The 19876-nt window shown below is 40.3% G+C and overlaps 1 protein-coding gene across 3 annotated transcripts in view; it reads right to left on the bottom strand.

Annotated features, from left to right (window-relative positions):
- The window catches only part of PHF20 (PHD finger protein 20), a 129241-nt gene that overhangs the window by 70330 nt on the left and 39035 nt on the right, over positions 1–19876 (bottom strand). For all 3 annotated transcript variants that reach the window (XM_010854918.1, XM_010854920.1, XM_010854919.1), the window contains 4 exons: positions 16294–16465; positions 15089–15173; positions 5874–5953; positions 2602–2986 (listed from right to left, as the gene is read on the bottom strand). In XM_010854918.1, coding sequence (XP_010853220.1) covers positions 2602–2986; positions 5874–5953; positions 15089–15173; positions 16294–16465 — 722 coding nt within the window. The remainder of the gene's footprint in view (positions 1–2601; positions 2987–5873; positions 5954–15088; positions 15174–16293; positions 16466–19876) is intronic.

Raw genomic sequence — 19876 nt, 5'->3', positions numbered from 1 at the left:
TACAACCCACTGTAAGAGTAACCAAAGGGGAATCTGTTTCAGAACACTCAAGTCCCACATACTCACTCTCTTCCCTAAACTATGGTGAGGACACATCAGATTTCTGCCTGTTCACACTGTCTACCTTTCCTTGAATAAGTGCCCTCCTCCCACTTACACAAAAAGGCCTGCTTATTTACATCCCACATCGTAACACGGTACACTGCCCAGAGGTTTAAAATGTCTAGACCTTCTCAACAGGGGTTCCTCATTTGAAAACAGAACAAAGGTTATTTTCTTAATTCTCCCAAGAGTTGTTTATAACTAGTACCACCACCAATTGGCAGAAGTCAATTCATTACAGGTCACAGATGCCTTGGGCATTAGAGCTTAATTCTCTCTTGGAATCCTACTGAGAAAGCCAGTGAAGTTAGACCACTGCTGTCCAATAGAAATATGAGAGCCACAAATGGAAGCCACATAGATAATTTTAAATTTTCAGTTGTCACTTGAAAAAGTTAAAAAAGTGAAAATAATTTAAACTTATATTTTATATTTATGTTAAATATATAAAATAGCTACATATTTATATTAAATAGATGAATTATATTGAATATATTTTAAATTTATATTTATACAAAATATTCTGTAAATATAAAAAATATAAAAACATTTATATACTTAAATATGAATATTTAATTCATATTTTATTTAACCCAATACACCCAAAAAAATCATTTCAATATGTAATCAATATTTTTAAACTACTGAGATATTCTACATTCGTGGGTGGGTTTTTTTTTGTTGCTAAGGTTTAGTAAATCCAGAGTGTGTTTTGTGGGTTCTGTTTTTTGTTTATTTGGCAATGCCATGTGGCTTGTGGGATCTTAGTTTCCAGACAAGGGACTGAACCCAGAGTCTGGGCAGTGAAAGCATGGAGTCCTAACCACTGGGCAGCCAGGGAATTCCCTCCAGTGTGTGTTTCAGAGTTACGGCCCATCTCAATTCAGAATAGCCACATTTCAAGCACTCAGTAACCACGAGTGGCCAGCAGCTCCCATACTGGACAGTGCAAGTCCAGGCCCCAGTTAGGAATAGGTACAATGCTGAGCTCTTTGAGAGTGAAAACAACCACTGAAAGGGGAAGCGCCTTATTTCAACTGGGAAGAAAGCAAACCATCGTCCAATTTCATACCTTAAAATTAGGACTAAGATGTAAGAAGGCTGTCTACTGGGAATGAGCACTAATACATTTATTTGAAGTAAATAAGAGTTTTTCCACAAAAATTACATATGATGTTGCTGTCTGGATTGACAGATAAGACTGGCTTTGCATTCTGCATCATTAAGGGGACAACAAATGGGTTGATGCTGTAGTTCCACAGTTTTTTGTATTTTGTTTTGGGTTTTTGTTGCTTTTTTAACTTTTTATTTTCTATTCTGGTACAGTCAACTAGGGCTTTCCCAGGTGGCTCAGTGGTAAAGAAGTCACTTGCAATGTAGAAGACAAGGGTTCAATTCCTGAGTCGGGAAGATTCCCTGGAGAAGGAAATGGCAACCCACTCTAGTATTCATGCCTAGGAAATCCCACAGACAGAGGAGGCCGGTGGGCTACAGTCCATGGGGTCACAAAAGAGTCAGACACAACGTAGAGACTAAACAACAACAATAAATTTAGCTGATTGACAACGCTGTGATATTTGAGGTGAACAGAGAAGGGGTTCAGCCATACATACTGTAGTTCTACAGTTTTGATGAAAATATATTTTATGTCATAGTTTATATTTTTCATCTATGTTTGGCAGCTATTCAGACTTATAAGGAAAAAAACAGGTATCACTTTAAAATGGTAGGGATTCACGGTTTTTATGTAAAGTACACGTAACCAAGAATATCTGCAGGCCTCTGCCACATAATCACAGACGGTGTTCCGTACAGAGATCCTGGGAGCTTTTCACGCCACTCAATCCAGCAAAGGAATGTTTGGCTTAGGAAGAAATTCAGGATTTGTTTCTTTCTTGGCTAGTCTAGAATTCCAAATTTCAACTTTTTAAAATAATTGTGTACGCTTCCCTAAATCCTCTAACCTTGACTCTACCAATTACCCATCTCAGCTTTTCATTTAGACTGAAAATTACCAATCCATAATCACTCTGCAGAGAGCTCAGTTTCAGATGTAACCCCCCTTCCCAGGTCCAGTGCTCTTTGTTCCCACCTCCTCCAAAGATGCCCACACCTACCTACCTCTCTTTTTCCCCTTTCATGTCGCTCATGAAAACACTATTTTCGGATTCCAGGTTCTAGGTAAGCTAAATTGAAGTGAATCATTTGAACTGGCACAAGCAAAAGCCCTTAGCTTACTAGGTTTTATCATATAAGCTGAAGCATCTAGTGAAGAGCTATCTTTCATCTCAGAAGCCCAACCAAGAATATGTTTCCCAAATTTATGTTCCTCTGGATATATGCCTCCCATAAAATTCAGCTCCACGGACATGACTTGTTTTCAGGTGACAGGATGACTCAAGGTCAGTCACAGAAACAAAGGGTTAAATAACAAAGTTATAAAGAACCACAAAGAGCCACAAAAAGAACACTCTTGCAGTGCACACCTGGAAAACTCACCAGTAGGAGCAATGGAAGGGGGTCGGCCTCGCTTTCTTTTTGGCTCCCTCAAGTTTTCCTGTGGACTCTTCACAATGTCTTTTTCAGGTTTCTTATCCACTTGAGCATCTCCAGAATACTCTCTGTCATTTTCTGAAATGTTCTCCTTATCTTCCTTCTCGTTCTTGGGAAGGCTCTTCTCTGACGCTTTTCCCTTTTCAGCACAGATTAACTTTCCTTCTTTATCAGACTGCTTGGCTTGCTTTTCTGTCTTTAAGGCTTTGTCCTCTTTGTCTTTCTTCACAATGGCTGTGGGTTTTCTCTGTTCTTTAAACTTTTCTCGTTTATCAGATGATAGAAGACTTTTGTGTTCTGTTTCTTTAGGCCTAGCATTACCCACAATATTCTAAAATGAGCAAAATAGCGATGAAACACATTTTGTGATTACTTGCAAATATAAAATCAGGTGGTTCTTTGTAAACTTATGAAGATAAAAGAAATTAAAAGAGGATATATTTCAGGTCACATAATGGAAAGCACCACTGAAAATATCCATCCATATGCTGAGGTTTGAGAACCAGTCCTAAGTTTAAAGAAAATAACAGAGTCATGTTGAATTCCTTCTGAGACAATGCTATCTCCCTTATGATTAACAAGTCACTGGAAAGTAGTTAAAGGGACAGACAACTACCCCAGGGACCTCTTCTGGGAAGCAATCTTTTTGATAGCGATGTTCTAAGACAATGCCTTCGTGCCCTGTCTGTTGTCATCCCAAGCGTGACTACACTGACCCAGGGTCTTTCAGAACCTGACGTCCTGTGTAGAGAAGAACCCAATAAACTGATAACTGGTGGCTGAACAGGAAAGCTGTAAAGACTGTCCAACTCAGAAACAGACTGTCTTTGCTTCCTCTACTGGGTAAAGGCTGTGCTCAGACCTACTATGTTCCTGAGCTACTGAGTTTTTGTGCATCAGGAAGAAGTACTACTTTTTGGTTACTTTCCTCCTAAATTACTTTCTTTTAAAATCTCGTTTCCCAGTACACTGTCTACTGTCTCATAATAAAGCCAGCTCTGAAAGCTCCGGAGTTTCTAAAACTACAATTAAGTTTATTTGTGTATGTATCTTCCTTCCAAGACCTCAAGAGAAGAGCAGAGGCCACCACATCAAGTTCATATGGGACCCCTAGCACCGAGCACAAACTAGGCACACAGAGCTTTGCCAGGAGCAAGAAGGAGTATCTCAATGTGCAGTGAGTAAAAGTTTAATTTGTCCCAAGGGGAAAAATAATAAATAAGGAGAATCCTTGTGGTTAGAGCCTGGGAGGAAATTTTATTTTTCAAGTCCTCTAAATTGTCTAAAAGCAGCCAGGTTTGAGAACAAAGCCCTCCTTAGTAACTGCTGGCAGAAATACAAATCGCAACCACCACGAAGAGGGGTTGGCAATTTGGGTCAAAAGACTTACGATTCTACTTTTGAACTAGAATGAATTCCTAGAAATGAAATTTGTTAATGAAATAATTAGACTTGTGTACCCAGACTTACAAATATCTTTAAATGACCACTAGGAAACTGGTTACACAAAGTTGGGTTATATACATATTATAAACACTACATAGCCATTAAAAGCTATATTCCCATACAGGACTTAGGAACTTGGGAAAACATGATTTTGTTAAAAGAGCAAGTTATAGAACAGTAATGTATGACTCAAATTGGAAAAAGAAATACATATGTACATAAGTATCTTTTTAAAAAATACAGAAGGCTATACATCAAAATCTTACAAGCAACTGTATCTAGATGACAGAATTAAACAATTTTTACTTTCAATGTGCTTTTCTGTGCTTTCTAAATTTTCTACAGCAAATATATTTTTATAAGTATAAAAAAAGATAAATGTTCCTTAAATATAGATGATCAAACCATTTAGAGCAGTAAATGCCTATTTAAAAAAAAAAAGAAGAAACAATTACTATATCAAAAAAAGCTTTAAAAATTGACAAATATTTTTTAAGAAGTTTTGCTTTGTAAGTGGCCTCGCTGAGAAGTCATTTATCCAAAAGACTATGTCCTCTTGGGAAAGGAAAACAAACAGGAGCCATGGGCCTGTGCTTGACTACCTGCCAGGTCTGAGATGACAAGAGATACTCAGAGGCAACTGGGAACTGAGGACTGAAGACCCACAATCCACACAGGGTGAGGTGCCCATCTCCAAGTCAAGGCCCTGTGAGTACTATCACCCAGAGACAGCAGCTGAATGTTATTTGGAGCCCTGTCCTTCCACTTTGGGAGATTCTAGACACAATCTTGCAGCTTTTCAGTCCTCTGTCTAAATTAACTCATTCCATAAACTTAACACAAAAACTGCCAAATTTAAGGCCAAAATAATGTATACAGTGCTGTGTAGTTCCTGAGATGCCTGAAAAGCAAAAGATCAAAAAGAAAACATCTTCAGGGCTAAAGCTTTATAATTTTATCAATTTTTTGAAAAGGAAAACCAGCAAAAGGCAAAAAACACTTTTGAGGCTATCTTTAACAATATCATGCATCATGATGCTTTGAAAATGCTAAATATGTACAGAAGAATTTATTAAAGTAAAAGTATTTAATCATAAGACAACAGGTTCCAGCATTACCAAATACTGCCACATCAACCACCCACAGAGATAAATAATAGTAACGATCAGAATCTTTCCCCTCAGCTATTTCATTAAGACATAAATGCAAAATAAACTAAAAGGGGAAAAAATCATGAAGAAAGTAGGCAACACTTTACAATGTCAAAACTCAGGACCTGTGCTTAGACGTGGATGGTGAAAGGGACAACAGAAAACAAACTTTTCAACCCAGGCACATCCAGCACAAGTGACTAACAAATCCACGTCACCACCAGGCCATGGTCCTGAGCTAAAAGGCAAAGGCAGATGAGGAGGGGAGAACATCTCTAGATCTCCTCAAACACTCTGCAAGTTCCCCAAGAGAGGAAACAGCTCTGAGGGCAGGGCCCAAGGAGAGAGAGAAAAGAATAATCCCCAGGCATTTTGGAAAAAAGACCTAACAGGTAATGGTACTTAAGTATTGGCACTTCAGAAAAGAAGACTGTATGAAAAGGAAAAGGCAGAGAGAGAGAAACATTTGTAGTATCTGAAAACTTGCATATTGCTTTCTGGAGAAATCATGTCAGATGAAGGGAAGAGTTTGCCATCATGAACAAATATAGCATCTTTGAGAAACAAAACTACAATATTAGCATTATGCATACCACAAAAGCATAAAACCACATTTCTCACCTGATCTTTGGAAAAAGCTTTGACATGAATATGTTTGACAGTCTGAACTACTCCATCATAAAATTTCACAGTGTAAGTACCTAAAATTCAAAAAGATACGATTTTAACTTGTAGTTTTATGAAAGCGACAAAACTTTTCAAAGCATAAACACAAAGGAGCTCCAACCACAATAATAAACCTACAGGAATTAAAAAGTTGTTTAAGAATCACAATTGGTCTTTCTTATGTCCAAGATAGTAATATGTTTGCCTTTTTTCTCTTTATCATTATAGATTTTGTTTACCTACACAGATCAAAATCCATCAAAAAACTTCATTTTTATGGTGCTACACTAAACTTTTTAAAACCTGCACTGAATTTAGACCAAGAGCAAACACCAGTAAAACGATTAAGAACGTAAACAAACACCTACAATGAACTACCAGGAAGACAAATTAAGGGGAAATCCCATTTATCGTTGCTTCAGAAAAAACAAGTCCTAGGAATAAACCTTGGAGAAGGCGACGGCACCCCACTCCAGTACTCTTGCCTGGAAAAGCCCATGGACGGAGGAGCCTGGTAGGCTGCAGTCCATGGGGTCACAAAGAGTCGGACACGACTGAGCGACTTCACTTTCACTTTTCATTTTCCTGCATTGGAGAAGGAAATGGCAACCCACTCCAGTGTTCTTGCCTGGAGAATCCCAGGGACGGGGGAACCTGGTGGGCTGCCGTCTCTGGGGTCGCACAGAGTTGGACACGACTGAAGCGACTTAGCAGCAGCAGTAGCAGGAATAAACCTACTTAAGGAGCTAAAGGACCTGTACTTGGAAAACTATAAGACACTGATGTAAGAAACTGAAGATGACACAGATGGAAAGACATACTGTGTTATATTCTTAGTGGGAATGTAAATTGGTGCAGCCACTGTGGAAAACAGTATGGAGGTTTCTCAAAAACCTAAAAATAGAACTACCATATAACCCAGCAATTCCACTCTTTGAAATACATCCTAAACAAAAACAAAAGCATTAATTCAAAAAGACACATGCACCCCAATGTTCACAGCAGCATTATTTACAATTGCCAAGATATGGAAGCAACCTAAGTGTCATCAACAGATGGACGGATAGAGATGATGGATGGATACGTGTGTACATGGATACACACATACACACTGGAACACTACTCGGCTATTCAAAAAAAAATGAAATTTTGCCATTTGCAGCAACATGGATGGACCTGAAGGAGGGTATTGTGCTAAGTGAAATAAATCAGACAGATAAAGATGAATATTATATGATCTCACTTACAAGCGGAATCTAAAAAATACAAGTTAGTGAATATAACAAAAAAAGAAACAGATTCATAGATACAGAGAACAAACTAGCGGTTACCAGTGAGGAGAGGGAAACAGGGAGGGGCAAGATAGGGGTAGAGGATTAAGAAGTACAAATTATTATGGATAATGTACAAGGATATACTATACAACACAGGGAATATAGCCAATACTTCATAACAATTATAAGTGGAGTATAACCTTTAAGAATTGTGAATCACTGTATTGTACACTTGTAACAATATAATACTTTATATTAACAATACTTTCATTTTTTAAAAAAAGAGATGTAAGGAAAATGCAGGCTTATTGCTTGGTGAATTATTGCTTATTATTTAATCTTTATTTTCTGAGCTGAGAAATAGTAATATTTAAACTTTAAAAGAAATATGACCATCTGCTAAAGATATGCTTTTAGACGTCATAATAATCTCAAAATCCATATGAACTACCTGCATGTTACTATGTTTAAAAACAGAGACTAGGCTAAAGCACTAAATAGTGCCTGCTACAGTTAGTTTTATTCTTTTTTTTTTTAAGTCTAACAAAAATCACTCTCTGCTAAAAATTTGAAACTGGTTATCCAAATAATCCTGTCCAAATAAGGCATTCAGCTTACAAAAGTTCTCATTAGTTCCACCCAAACCAAATTCTCAAATTTTTGCATTTTAGAACCCACTCATGTCTCTCCTTTGCTGGTTCCAGGAAGTTATCAAAAAAAAAAAAAAGTCATAGTTAATCTTGTCAAGATTACCAATGAACCACTGGTAATCATGTAATGGTTTTCCACTGGTAAACATGGTTAGTTTTCAGAACTAATTTACGACTCAACATGCAAGGGAAAAAATAAATCTAAAGGGCTGAGAGCAGAATAATGCCAACAGTGAAGTTAAGGTCACCTGGCTGGTTGCCTCCATCTTCTACACTCTCTCCCCACCTCGCCCACCCTTCCCCTCCAGTCCTAAACAGGGCCCTGTGAATGGCTACCACCTCTACTGAAACCCTTCCTCTTCAGCATCTCAAAGTCCAATGCAATATGAGCCCAGTGATTTTCCAAACCTTATTTCAAATTACTAGCATACAATACCCAACAACTCAAAGCGACTAGCTACTTGCCACCCACTGAAACTGTCTTGGGACATTTCCACCTCCGCATCTTTATCAAAGTGTTCTCCTGCCTGGAATGTGCCACTCGTTGGTAAGTGCTCAGCTCAAAGGACCACAACATTCCTGTAAAACCTTCCTGACTTCCCTGGTCCTGGAGATTTCTCCCTCCTCTGAACTTCTTACTCATTTGGTTCCTGGTCTACAGAGCCTCACACTCAGGTGCCTTCACACAGAAGGCAGATGCCAAATCAAAGGCAGGCTCTCCAAGGATAGAGACCACATCTAACACCAGTTTCTCACACAGCGCCTGACTCACTGTACTCCAGTGTTTCTCAAAGTGTGGTTCCCCGGACCTGTAGCATCAACAACCCCGTGAACCTATCAGAAATGCAAGTTGGCAGCCCTACCCATGATACACTGAACAACAACTCTGGGAGCGTGAAACAGAAATGTGTGTTTTAATAAGGACTTCAGGTGATTCTGGTGCACGTTGAAGTCTGAGAACTACTGTCGTAAACAATTAGTCATTACCTACTGATTTTACTCCTGGTAATTACAAAAGCAATTATTTGTCACAAGTATTGTCAACACATGAAAGCGGCTAGCAAACAAGATAGATACAAGGATTTATAGTTGGTTGGTTAAAGCAAGCAATGAGATGACAGGCTATGATAAGGATTTTATCTAACACAGGTCAGCAATTACTGATGAGTACTTAACAACAAGGCCTGGGTTCCTGTCTTCCCACCTCTGTTGAGGGTGTTGGCAAACAAAGAAGCAACGCTGTGGGACTCTAAACAGGCCCTTTTCAAAGCAAAGCTCTGGTAAGTCTAAGGACTGCGGTTCAGGGGCATCCAAGACTATACTTTCAGTGATCTTAATCAACAAAGCTCAGCAGCAGTTACATCAAAATGGAAACTCTCCATTTCTACAGGCATTTCAAATAGCCAGGACAACTTAAACAGTGCTATGCAAAAGTCCAAGATTTTCAGCTACTTGAGGTCAAGTTTGAAGCTTACTCCTGACGGCAGGCTCAGATGGAGGCCTCAGAGGAACAACAGAGCTAGAGCTAGAGGCAGAACCCAAGCCGGTCTGCTGACTTCTCTCCCAACCCGACATACCTATTCCCCAAGTCCCTCAGCCTCAACTCCAAACCTCAGACCCAGAGCACCACTGGCCCCTCTGAAATGACCCAAACTATGGCCAAAGGCCTAGGGGACCACTGCTGTTAGGTAGTAATATCCCAGCCCTGACCCTTTTTACTTTCAAAGAACTACAAGGGATCACCTTGAAACTTTCTCCCTTGATCATGCACACAGCCTAACTTGGGCTTCAGTAACTCGGAGGAAACACATCCCGCAGACAACAGTGGCCTCGACCTGGAGAGAGGCTTCAAGTCGACTTTAACGGTTTCATGTGTAACTAAAAGAACATCTTCCCATGGAATCCTCCAAAGGGCGGCTGGCAACGATCTCTCCCACGGCCACAAACAACACTAACAAAACACACGTAAATGATAGGATTCAAAATGAGAACATTAGTGACACAAAAGCGACCTGCCTCAGGCTCCCTTAAGAAGTTCTGGTCTCTACCACATGAAACCAAGCTTCCTGGCCTTGCTCTCTATAGGTTAAGAATCCAGCATATCAGACAACCTTATAGAAGTTAGTAATAGCAGAAGGGACATAAGAACAAAACTTGAGACCGGTAGCAAGCTCATCTTCTCCAGGACCAAGGAAAGAGGGATACACAGGTGACTTTGGAAAGGACAGATTTACATTGCTCCTGAAATCTACCATAACTGTGACTTCAGGACCCTTTTTCTATCCCACTCATTCTTCAGGAGTCAGAGAATTCCATAATATCATGGAAGGAGTTTTCAAACATGGTTTCTCAAAGTCCTGAGGTTCCCAGAGATGTGCCTCAAAGGTGGGCAGGGGGATGGGACAGGTTCGTGTCTGCAGGCAAACCTCCCCCTAAGCCTTCTCCTCTTAGCAATTTTACATAATGGGCTTAGGTTCTGCAGCCAACAATTTCCCAAATTGCTCGTCTATTCCAATTTCTTCTTCCATTTACAACTGCTCAGTTGAATTCAGAGCAAGAGAGTGAACTGCCTATGATCACCACGCAGGGACTGGGACAGAGCCTGTCTCCACCAATCAGGGCTCTCAAGACACCGCTGGGCTCCAGGAAGCGCAGACCATCTACTCCCACCCTACTGTTTCAGGTGCATGTACATGTACACACACACACATACACACACACACACACTCCCCCAACGGGCACCTGGCCCTAACTGAAACTCCTGCTGTTTAAGGAAAACCCTGCTCCAGAGAAGCAGGCTGATACTGTGGCCACTGCAGTTTCAGGAACCTTGGAGCCCCACAGACCTCCATTCAGACTTCCGTGCTACTATTTACATATGTGCTCTGCAACCTCAAGCAGTTTCTCCTGTGAGCTGACTTCCTCATCTGAAAAATGAGAATGGGGTTGACGGCAACAATCTTTCCACATGTGTAGAAAGAAAAAATGAAGAAGAAATGAGCTTCTTCACTTGAAGAAGAAATGAGCTCAGATATGGAAACTGCTTAGCAAAGGGACTATCACAGAGCAAGGGAACAGTTGCTGTTGTTTAGCCACTAAGTTGTGTCCAACTCTTTGCAATCCCATAACTGTAGCCTGCCAGGCTCCTCTGTCCATTGGATTTCCCAGGCAAGAATACTGGAGTGGGTTGCCATTTCCTTCTCCAGGGGCTCTTCCTGACCCAGGGAGTGAACCCACATCTCCTGCATTGGCAGGCGGATTCTTTAACACTGAGCCACCAGGGAAGCCAAGAGATCAATATGTGGTTCTAATTACCATCATCTACCAAGTCACTTTAAAAGGGAACACCCTTACCCCCCAACAGATAGCAAGAACCAAGATGGCACCTGCATGTATGGGCCTAAATTGTCTTTCTATCTCTAGTCAAAGCTGTTCATAGTCCCAGAGTTCCCACATTTCAAACACAGGATCAGTTACAGCAAGAAGAAAAAAAAAATAGTAACTGCTTCAGCCAGAGACTCGAGACATAAGATCATTTCCATAGCATCTCCTGGTAAAATGCAGACTTAGGCACTGAACAAAGAAATTGAACTGGGTGGCACAGGACCTAAGAATATGCATAACTTTAAGGAAGAGGGACCTGATACGCCTGCCTGTGCACTCAAGTTAAAGAACCACAGATCAACAGGAAGGAATGATTCCTCATTTTGTTGTAAATGTGAATCTACTTTCAGTTTCCTCTGAAGAGACTGCCTCACAGAGCAGAGGGGTACAAACCCCTGACAGGCAAGTGGCTCTGACACCTCCTTAAAAAAGGGGAGCTGGGTGGAGCTGAGGTCAACTCACCAGAGAAGAGAAGGCTTCCAAACAAAGACTTCCTGGAAGCAGAATCCCTTCCTTCACTCCAACGCAGACTGAGGATCTAACAGGCTATCAGGTGTGGCTGCCTTCAAGGAGAATGATGCTTAACTGCCACTGCCAAAGACTCATGCCAGGTGAAAAGGGCTAAATAACATGGCATTTTTCTCCGAAGTTTCCAATTGCTAAATGACTCCCTTAAGAAACTCTAAAAGTTGCTCACTAGTTGTGAGTCAGTCATGTGGGACACCCAATGCCAGCAGCCAGGGCTCTCCACTCTGGCTACAGCCCCTGCCCACCAGACTGCCCAGTCAATGCTTGGCCTCGGCAAAACCACCAAGGAGGTTATGAGTGGCAGAAAGATCAGTCCAAGCCTTCCCGAGTCTACAGGGAGTGACTTCACTGTATTCCCAGCCTCCTCCCAGCAGCACCAGAAAGACAGAATAACTTTACAGGAAATAAAGGGAGCACCTCGTCTGCAGAGGTTCTGCCACCATTAAGCTGTGGTGGCCCCTGCTACAGACAGAACTGAGGCAGGACAGCAAACACCAGGGAAAGAGTGAAATTAGAGTCCAGTATCGTCCTTCTCAATCATGCAGCTGAATAGTAGAATAAATCATGATGTAGAAACTCTGCCAGTTCCCCTGGATTAAATCTAACCCAAAGGCAGCACCTAAGAGTCATTATTTCATCAAAATCAGGCACAGACCTGAGCTCCCGCAAAGGAAATCCCAGAGGATTTCCTTCTCCGTCCTGAGTGCAGCAATAATACCACACAGCTGGGTGCATTCACTTTCAGGATTTCCTCTTCCCCGTCCCTCCCTACTCTCCTCCCTCTTTCAATTAATCTCAAGAACCAGAGAGGATGGTGGCATAATGCAGGACTTCAGACCAAAAAATTCTGGGAAAAACAGGTTCTCCCCAAAATATCCACTCATTTTCAATGTCCTCCAATTAACTAAAATTTACTGAACAGAATCTGAAGCTTATTGAACAAATATATTAGGGTGGCAACTGACCATTGTGGGAGCAACCATTACCTCAAGACTCTCCCTCTTATCATTTTAGCTCATGCAGGAAAATAAACTTAAAAGATTTTTTAAAACAACTTGCAAAGCAAATTAACTTTAAAAGGACTTCTCTGGCAGTCTAGTGGTTAGGACTGGGGAAGGTAAGATCCCATCCTACATGCCGCGTGATGCAGCCAAAATGTTTTAAAGAAAAAGATTTCAGACCCAACTGACACAAAAAAAACCAACAAATGCAGATAGGGATCCCTCCTCACACCTCCCCTTATGATTTATCTGCACCATTCTGCACCTGTTATACCTCCCCCGGTTGCTCTATCTCAACACCTACTTCATTCTGCCTTGAACAAGTTCTTTATTCTTTTTTAATCCATGATGCTAAGGCTTGGGCTCTACAGGTATTAAATACAAACAGTAGGTTCCTAAGCCTTTAATGCTTCCACCTAGACCCTCACACCCTACCCCTCTACAAGACAGCTCCCAGGACTCCCCAAATCCCTCCTTCCTCAATGTGCCCTTCCTTTCCCATTCTTTTCATCTAAACCCTCTTCTCACTTCTGTCCTCCATGTGACTCTGGGACACTACTGAAACAAAAGAGACACGTTGCTTCCTTTCTGCTACCTGCTTTATCAACAGTTACCCGTGTTTCTATCCACAATCTTCATCTGATCTAAGGAGCAGCCATTTCCTCAAAAGGGCACACCTCCCCTAGGGGGAACATGCAACTTGATCAGAATAAATCAACCTAACAGACTTTCAGAAAGACATCTATGTACACTAACAAACACCTGTGTTTCATATCATATAATTTAAATCCAGTAAGAGTAGAAAAAAATTACTAATCTAAAAAATAAGATTCTAAAAAATAAACTTTTTCTTTTACTGTGACTTTTTTTATTGAGGTACAGTTGCTTAACAATATTATATTGGTTTCAGGTGTACAATTTTAGTGATTGACAATTTCTATAGGTTATACTCCATTTTAAGTTATTATAAAAAATATTGGCTATATTACCTATGCTGCACAATATATCCTTGTAGCTTTTTTTTACTTTATTTTTCCCATATAAATGAGATCATTCACCATTTTAATACAAATGGATCTATAAACACATGGATTTATAATCTATTTACTGAGTGATTGATATAATAAACTATGCCTTTTACAAAAAGGATCTGAAGCAGTTTAATAACATGTCACTTGAATAATATCCATTTATTAAAGTAACACACATGAAAAGTACTGTGAGACTTTATTTTAAACACAGGCTTATACAATGTAACTTGGGGAAAACAAGGGACTATCCAAAAAAACTTAACCACAAATGAGAGGATGAGTAACTGCTTAAAGAACTTAGAAGATACAGCCTTGCTCTGGAGGCCTGTGGTAAGAGGACTTTGTTTTCAGGGATACATCTGCCACTTCCCCCACCCAGTCTAATAACTGCCAGGACTGGTGAATACAGCAATAGAGGAACTAAAAGTCCTGCTATATGCAAATGTACAGTTCATTTTTGACCATTTCAACCCATTCTGAGATGAAGTTTCTTGTTTACCCCAAGGTCCAGCATTTAGCAGAGTGCTAAATAAATACTTGAATAACTTCATTGAATGAAGTCAATCTAGCCTTTCAGCCCTAACAGTGGTACTAAGAGGGTACTAATTCACTGCAGAGATTATGGACATACCACAAACATCTCAGTAGAAAATGCTTTAAAAAGGTATCACTTGAGCCCTGCCGAGTCTGTTCTATGTGTCAGGATGCTGACCACACATACCGTGTTCATAACCCTCCTCTTCCCTTGCCTCTGTATTCACAAAATGAGCCTCTTTGGGTTGTGTTCCTCGTCTTGATTTCTCACATGTTCTGAACTCTGGCAAAGGTATCCTAACTCAGAGCTCTAAACCCCAGTACCCCAACTTCAACTAGCAACTCTGGTATCATACACCACTCTCAATCACCTGGCATCCACAAAATACGTTTTGGAAGAAATGTTTGTTGCCTGCTTCACTTGTAGACTGTTAACAAATAACTAAAAGGTATATTAGGGACTTATTTCTTCAATTGTATTAGGAACTCCTAGACAGCAAGAAACTGCAAACTTCCCAGCAGAGGGACAGATGAATCATGACTGTTTCAGAAAACAATGACTAAAATTTAGAAGGCAGAGAACCAATCTCCCCCTCCTTAACCTAGCTTTCTCTCCATTTATAATTTCTTCCTAACTCCTGACATAGTAATTAACTTAGAGAGGATTCCAAGGCAATAAATACATACTAAAAATACACCATCAAATTCAAATATTATAAACTCACCCCTAAGTCAAGAGTAAAAACAATTACAACTCAAATGCCTTACCATCCTTGTTAACAGCAGTGACTTTGGCTGGGTAAAAACGACAATCAGACCAGCAAGCAAGGACCTGCTCATTTATTTGAAATTCCTAAAAAATATTAAAAAACAAAAAAGATCCTGTTACCAACCCAATTTCATAGGATATACATGGTAACCAAATTCATAAGACAGGCTGAAATTGACAAGGGCAGGAAGGGGAGATGGTTACTGGGATGAAGATGTTTCTGCTGTTCAACACTAGGAGTCAAAACAAAAGGGCCAGACACAGCATTTTCCCATTTAAGGAATTCTGGACAGGCAAGGCACAGCACTGATGATAATTCTATCTTGTCCCTGAAAGTGCATCTAACAGCCCAGGACCACCAGGGTACACAAGTACACAGCTTGGAAGGAGAGAGGCTGTTTCATCTCGAGGCAAACAGCATTCATGCCACCTAATGCCACCTATACTTCTAGACGGTCTTTGGACAAAGGAGGCACTCCTTCACCATTAACATTTCATACTGCTTTCCCAGCACACAGTTTGCATTGATACATTTTGTAGAATGAATACCCAGCAGCCAAACTGGGCAACAGTGAACAATCTTAAACTGGGAGTGGGGAGGAGGGGGAAAGGCTAGCAAGAGTTCAAGTTCCCTGGTCACGGTTAAAGTGGAAAACAGAATCCAGGGCTGAGTCAGCTCCAAAGGCAGCAGGATTTCTACAGATGTCTCAATTCCTGTTTAAAAAACTGAAAACAAATACTTTGTCCTTCATTTTGAAGTCATAAAAGTACCAGACATAGTGATGAAATTTAAAAAACAGGAATCCAGTCCAGTCAGTTCCAAGATTTTCAAGGGCTTATTTAAAAAAAAAAAAGCTAGCATAATGCTCCACATGGAATGACTGCTTAATGATCAAACAGCAGATGAGCTTAAAAAGCAATCTAAAGGGATACAGTGGTATAAAAGAGAGAGATCAAGTCTCCATTTATCATCAGTGCAGTCTCAACCAAATTAGTTTATGAGTTGTCACATCAATCATGTCATACACACAGATGACAACTGAGATTCTTCAACAACCCCAAGAGGCCGTGGAGATCTCAAGGTTGCACTCCAAGCCTAAATAAGGACGGTCCTCAGCTCCTACAGACTTTCACACTAAACATCAAAGACTCAGCCCAATGGCTGAGCCTGCTCATCACTGAACCGCTCGGATTTGTTACTCACAGATGATCCTTCGTCTTCATGCAAGCCCTCTTTCCTCAGCTGTATTTTCTCTAAAGGACGTAAATAAGGACTGTCCCAGCAAAACCACTCATCATAACGATGGTTCCAACGCTTGAAATGGATGAGTACTTTTCCTTCTTCGTAATCAATATCTTCTATGTGAGCTGGATACCTGAGTCAGGAAAGAAAAAAAAATTGAAATGCCCTTAGTATCCACCTAAAATAATCAAAATGATATTTTTCCAAACCTCTTACCAAAGAAGTAGATCTCAAAGTACTAAATAAAGCCTATCATTTAGCAGTTCTCTGTCACTGTGCCAAATCGAAAATCATGGAAGCTAACAGACTTGGGATTCAAATACCATCCTGGATATTCCTTAAACTGTGATTAAATTAGCCTTTCAGAGCCTGAGCTCTTTCATGTAAAGCGGAGGAAGGATACACTGTGTCGCAGTGTGAGTCAAACAAGAGGACATATACACAAACCTGAGCACAAGAGAGGCAGGAAGCAAACAATTAACAACTAGATTGTATTTTACAGGTGTCAAAAAATTAGAATGATTGGCCATCCCAGACTGTGTTAGTCTCAATTTTAAGAATTTTGTAATCTATGCATTGGAATATCATGCAGTTGTTAAAAAAAGAAGATGGCTCTATGTCATGATATGGAAAGCTCTCCCAAGATGAACCATTAAATGAAAACAGTGAGGTGCAGAACACTGTGGATGGTAAGTAAACTACTGCTTATTTTTTTAACAAGACAAAAAAGAATATACGTATTCAAACATGCTTAAATATGCCTAAAACATCTGGAAGAATACACAAGAAACTAACACTGGTTACTTGTAAAATCTCCAATCACTCTTCTTCTAGACTGAGAGCTAGGTAAACCAACAACTATATTTGCTTGACTCACTTGAAACTGACAATCAAGGTCATGGAGATCTGTGGGTTTGGAAGCAACTGTCATGACAAGAGCCAGTACTTCAGTGCAGGACTGCTCAAACTTTTATGCAATGCAAATCATCAGAGAATCTTGTTAAATGCAGATTCTGATTCAGTAGGTGAAGCTAAGTAAGGCCTTAAAAGCTTTAAACAAGCTCCCAGGTGATACAGACATGCTGGTCTATAGCAGCAAGGATTTACTGTCTAGTCACTGACTTCTTGAGTGTCAAGTAGCAATGGTGGGGTGGGGTGGCAGGAGCAGTATTGACTTCCCAACCTCCAGTTCACACTCCAGGGGTGAGTCCTTCAAATTTAAACTCTAAGGCCAGTCCCCTTGAGTCCCACTCCTCCAAGTTCTCCAACAATTTTCTAAGGACCCAATTACTTATGTTAAATCCTTCTGTGGTTCAAGTACCCAGGATGGTTTCTGTTTCCAGCATATAAACCTGACTGATACAAGAGGGGTACTGGGTATGCGGCAGGGAGGGGCAAAAGTGGGAGGGAGACCCTTTGGCAATACACCTTTTAATACTTTTTCATTTTTCAACCATATAAATGTATTGCTCATTCCAAAAATAAGTAAATGATTAAAAATAAAGGAAAACAAATATGCAATTGTTCTCTTAAACACATCTGTATTGACCAGAATGCTATTCTACACTGAGAAAGTTTAGATTCTACCAATTTGCATTTTCTCCCTACAACTTGGACTTGCCCCATTACCTTCCTTTCTTATATCTAACACTCAATACCCTACTGTCCTAACAAGTATGTGCTACCTAAACTAACAGGCCTGCTTCCATTGTGTCCTCTTCAACCCTACACTAGTATCCGCTAAGGCAGTTTACTTGGAGTAAACCAAAACACAGTAGGATGCAGATACTGGGCATTCAGTGAACATCCAGGAAATGAATTCCATTCTCCCTATTCTTCCCAAAGGTTGGGTGTCCCATCAATTCTTCAATCCCAAGGCTCGCTGACTCCAGCTACCCACCCCAAGGTCAGTCACTCTCCAGCTTCAGGCCCCAGTCACTTTATGTGGGTATTTCTCACACAGGACTAACAGGGTATGCTTTTAAAAATTCCTAATTGTATTATGCATACATTAATTGCTCAAGAAATGTTAATAAAAGGAATAAACAGCACTGAAACTAGTCTCCCTACTCCAATCCAGCTGATACGCAGCTGCCATAAATACACGCTATCTTGACAACAGACTAGCTGACCGTAGGAGCTGGTGAACTGAGTAGTGCACTGGTAGGAGAGAAAAAAGCTTCCCAAAGTCTATCCCTCCCTGTAAAATGGGGAGAAGGATATGCATATGTCAGCTGTATTCCTCTTGATCTCTCAGTCAGCGAGCCTACCACAGATTAGTAAGCCTCCAGAACTCAGTCCTATTCAAAGGCCTTTCTTTACTGGTTTACTATCTTGAGCAATAGTTAGCAAACAGGTCTTTGGACCAACACACAGAATTAATTTTTCATAGAACCAAATTTATTTAATTTATAGAATTTTCCTTTATACTAAGATCAAATTCTTTCTAACTTTTTGGTGCTTAAACATACTTTTCAAATTTAAAAGATGATAACTGTTTTTAATCCTTACTAATATTACGCAGTCGTACAAAGAAAGTTCTCTGTGTACTGATTGTTAAAAATCTCTAAGAAAAGTGGGGGGGGAAAAACAACTCAAGATGCAAAACAGTACTGAATGCACTACCATTCATTTGGGAGAGAGAAGACAGCCAGTACATTTGTACCTGTATTTTACAGGGCTATCTCTGGAAGGATGATCAAGCAACCCGATTTGCCTCTTAGGAGGGGAACTAGATAGTTAAGGAACTGGAGAGGAAGTATGAAACTTATTTTATTCAGTGTATATCCTTTTGTTTTGAATGTTGCACCATGAGCATGCATTAAATATAAAAAATATAATTAGATATTTGTTTTAAATGTTCTTATTTGGCAAAATAAGAAGCTGGCACTTCAGGACAACTTCAAATTCTTTTGAATTTGCACTTGGTCAGTGCTTTCTGAAAGTCTGGTAAGTTTGGATCCATAGAATTAACTGCAAAACCCTAGGATAGCAACGCCACTGTACACAGATTATGAAAGACCTCAGGGCCCTTGGCTAGACAAAAGCTACTCCCTTGATCAAAAAACTTCACAGGGCATAGGCAGCTCACTGTCTACAGACTACACAAATCTCTCCAGGTGGATCAAGAATAACCCAGGGGTCAATAAGTCTTCCTAAGGAGAAGGTGGTTCTACTTCTCTAAAGTGTGACAAGGATGTAAGTCACTCATAGTGAATGGGGAAACCCAACTGCAATCCAGAGAAGAGAGAGGCAGTTATCTTAGGGATCAATCCGGTTGAGACCTGGTGGATCACAATTATACAGCTGCCCTGGGGACAGCTCAGATTCATCTGTCAACAAATCTTATTAAGTGACTTTGATCTGGCCAATTTCAGGTCTCAGAACATTATAAAATGGATATGGTTCTGGTTTCTGTCTTTAAGAAGAAGCAGACACCAAGTAAGTTTTAAAACTACCAGATGGATAGACATTTTCCCAAGATGGAAATGTAGATGGCCAACAGGCACATGAAACGATGCTCAACATTGCTAATCATCAGGGA

Source organism: Bison bison, unplaced genomic scaffold (assembly GCF_000754665.1).
Source record: "Bison bison bison isolate TAMUID 2011002044 unplaced genomic scaffold, Bison_UMD1.0 scf7180017864352, whole genome shotgun sequence".
Lineage (NCBI taxonomy): Eukaryota > Metazoa > Chordata > Mammalia > Artiodactyla > Bovidae > Bison > Bison bison.
The sequence above is the reverse complement of the archived record's forward strand: the minus strand, read 5'-3'. Positions and strand labels throughout refer to the sequence as shown.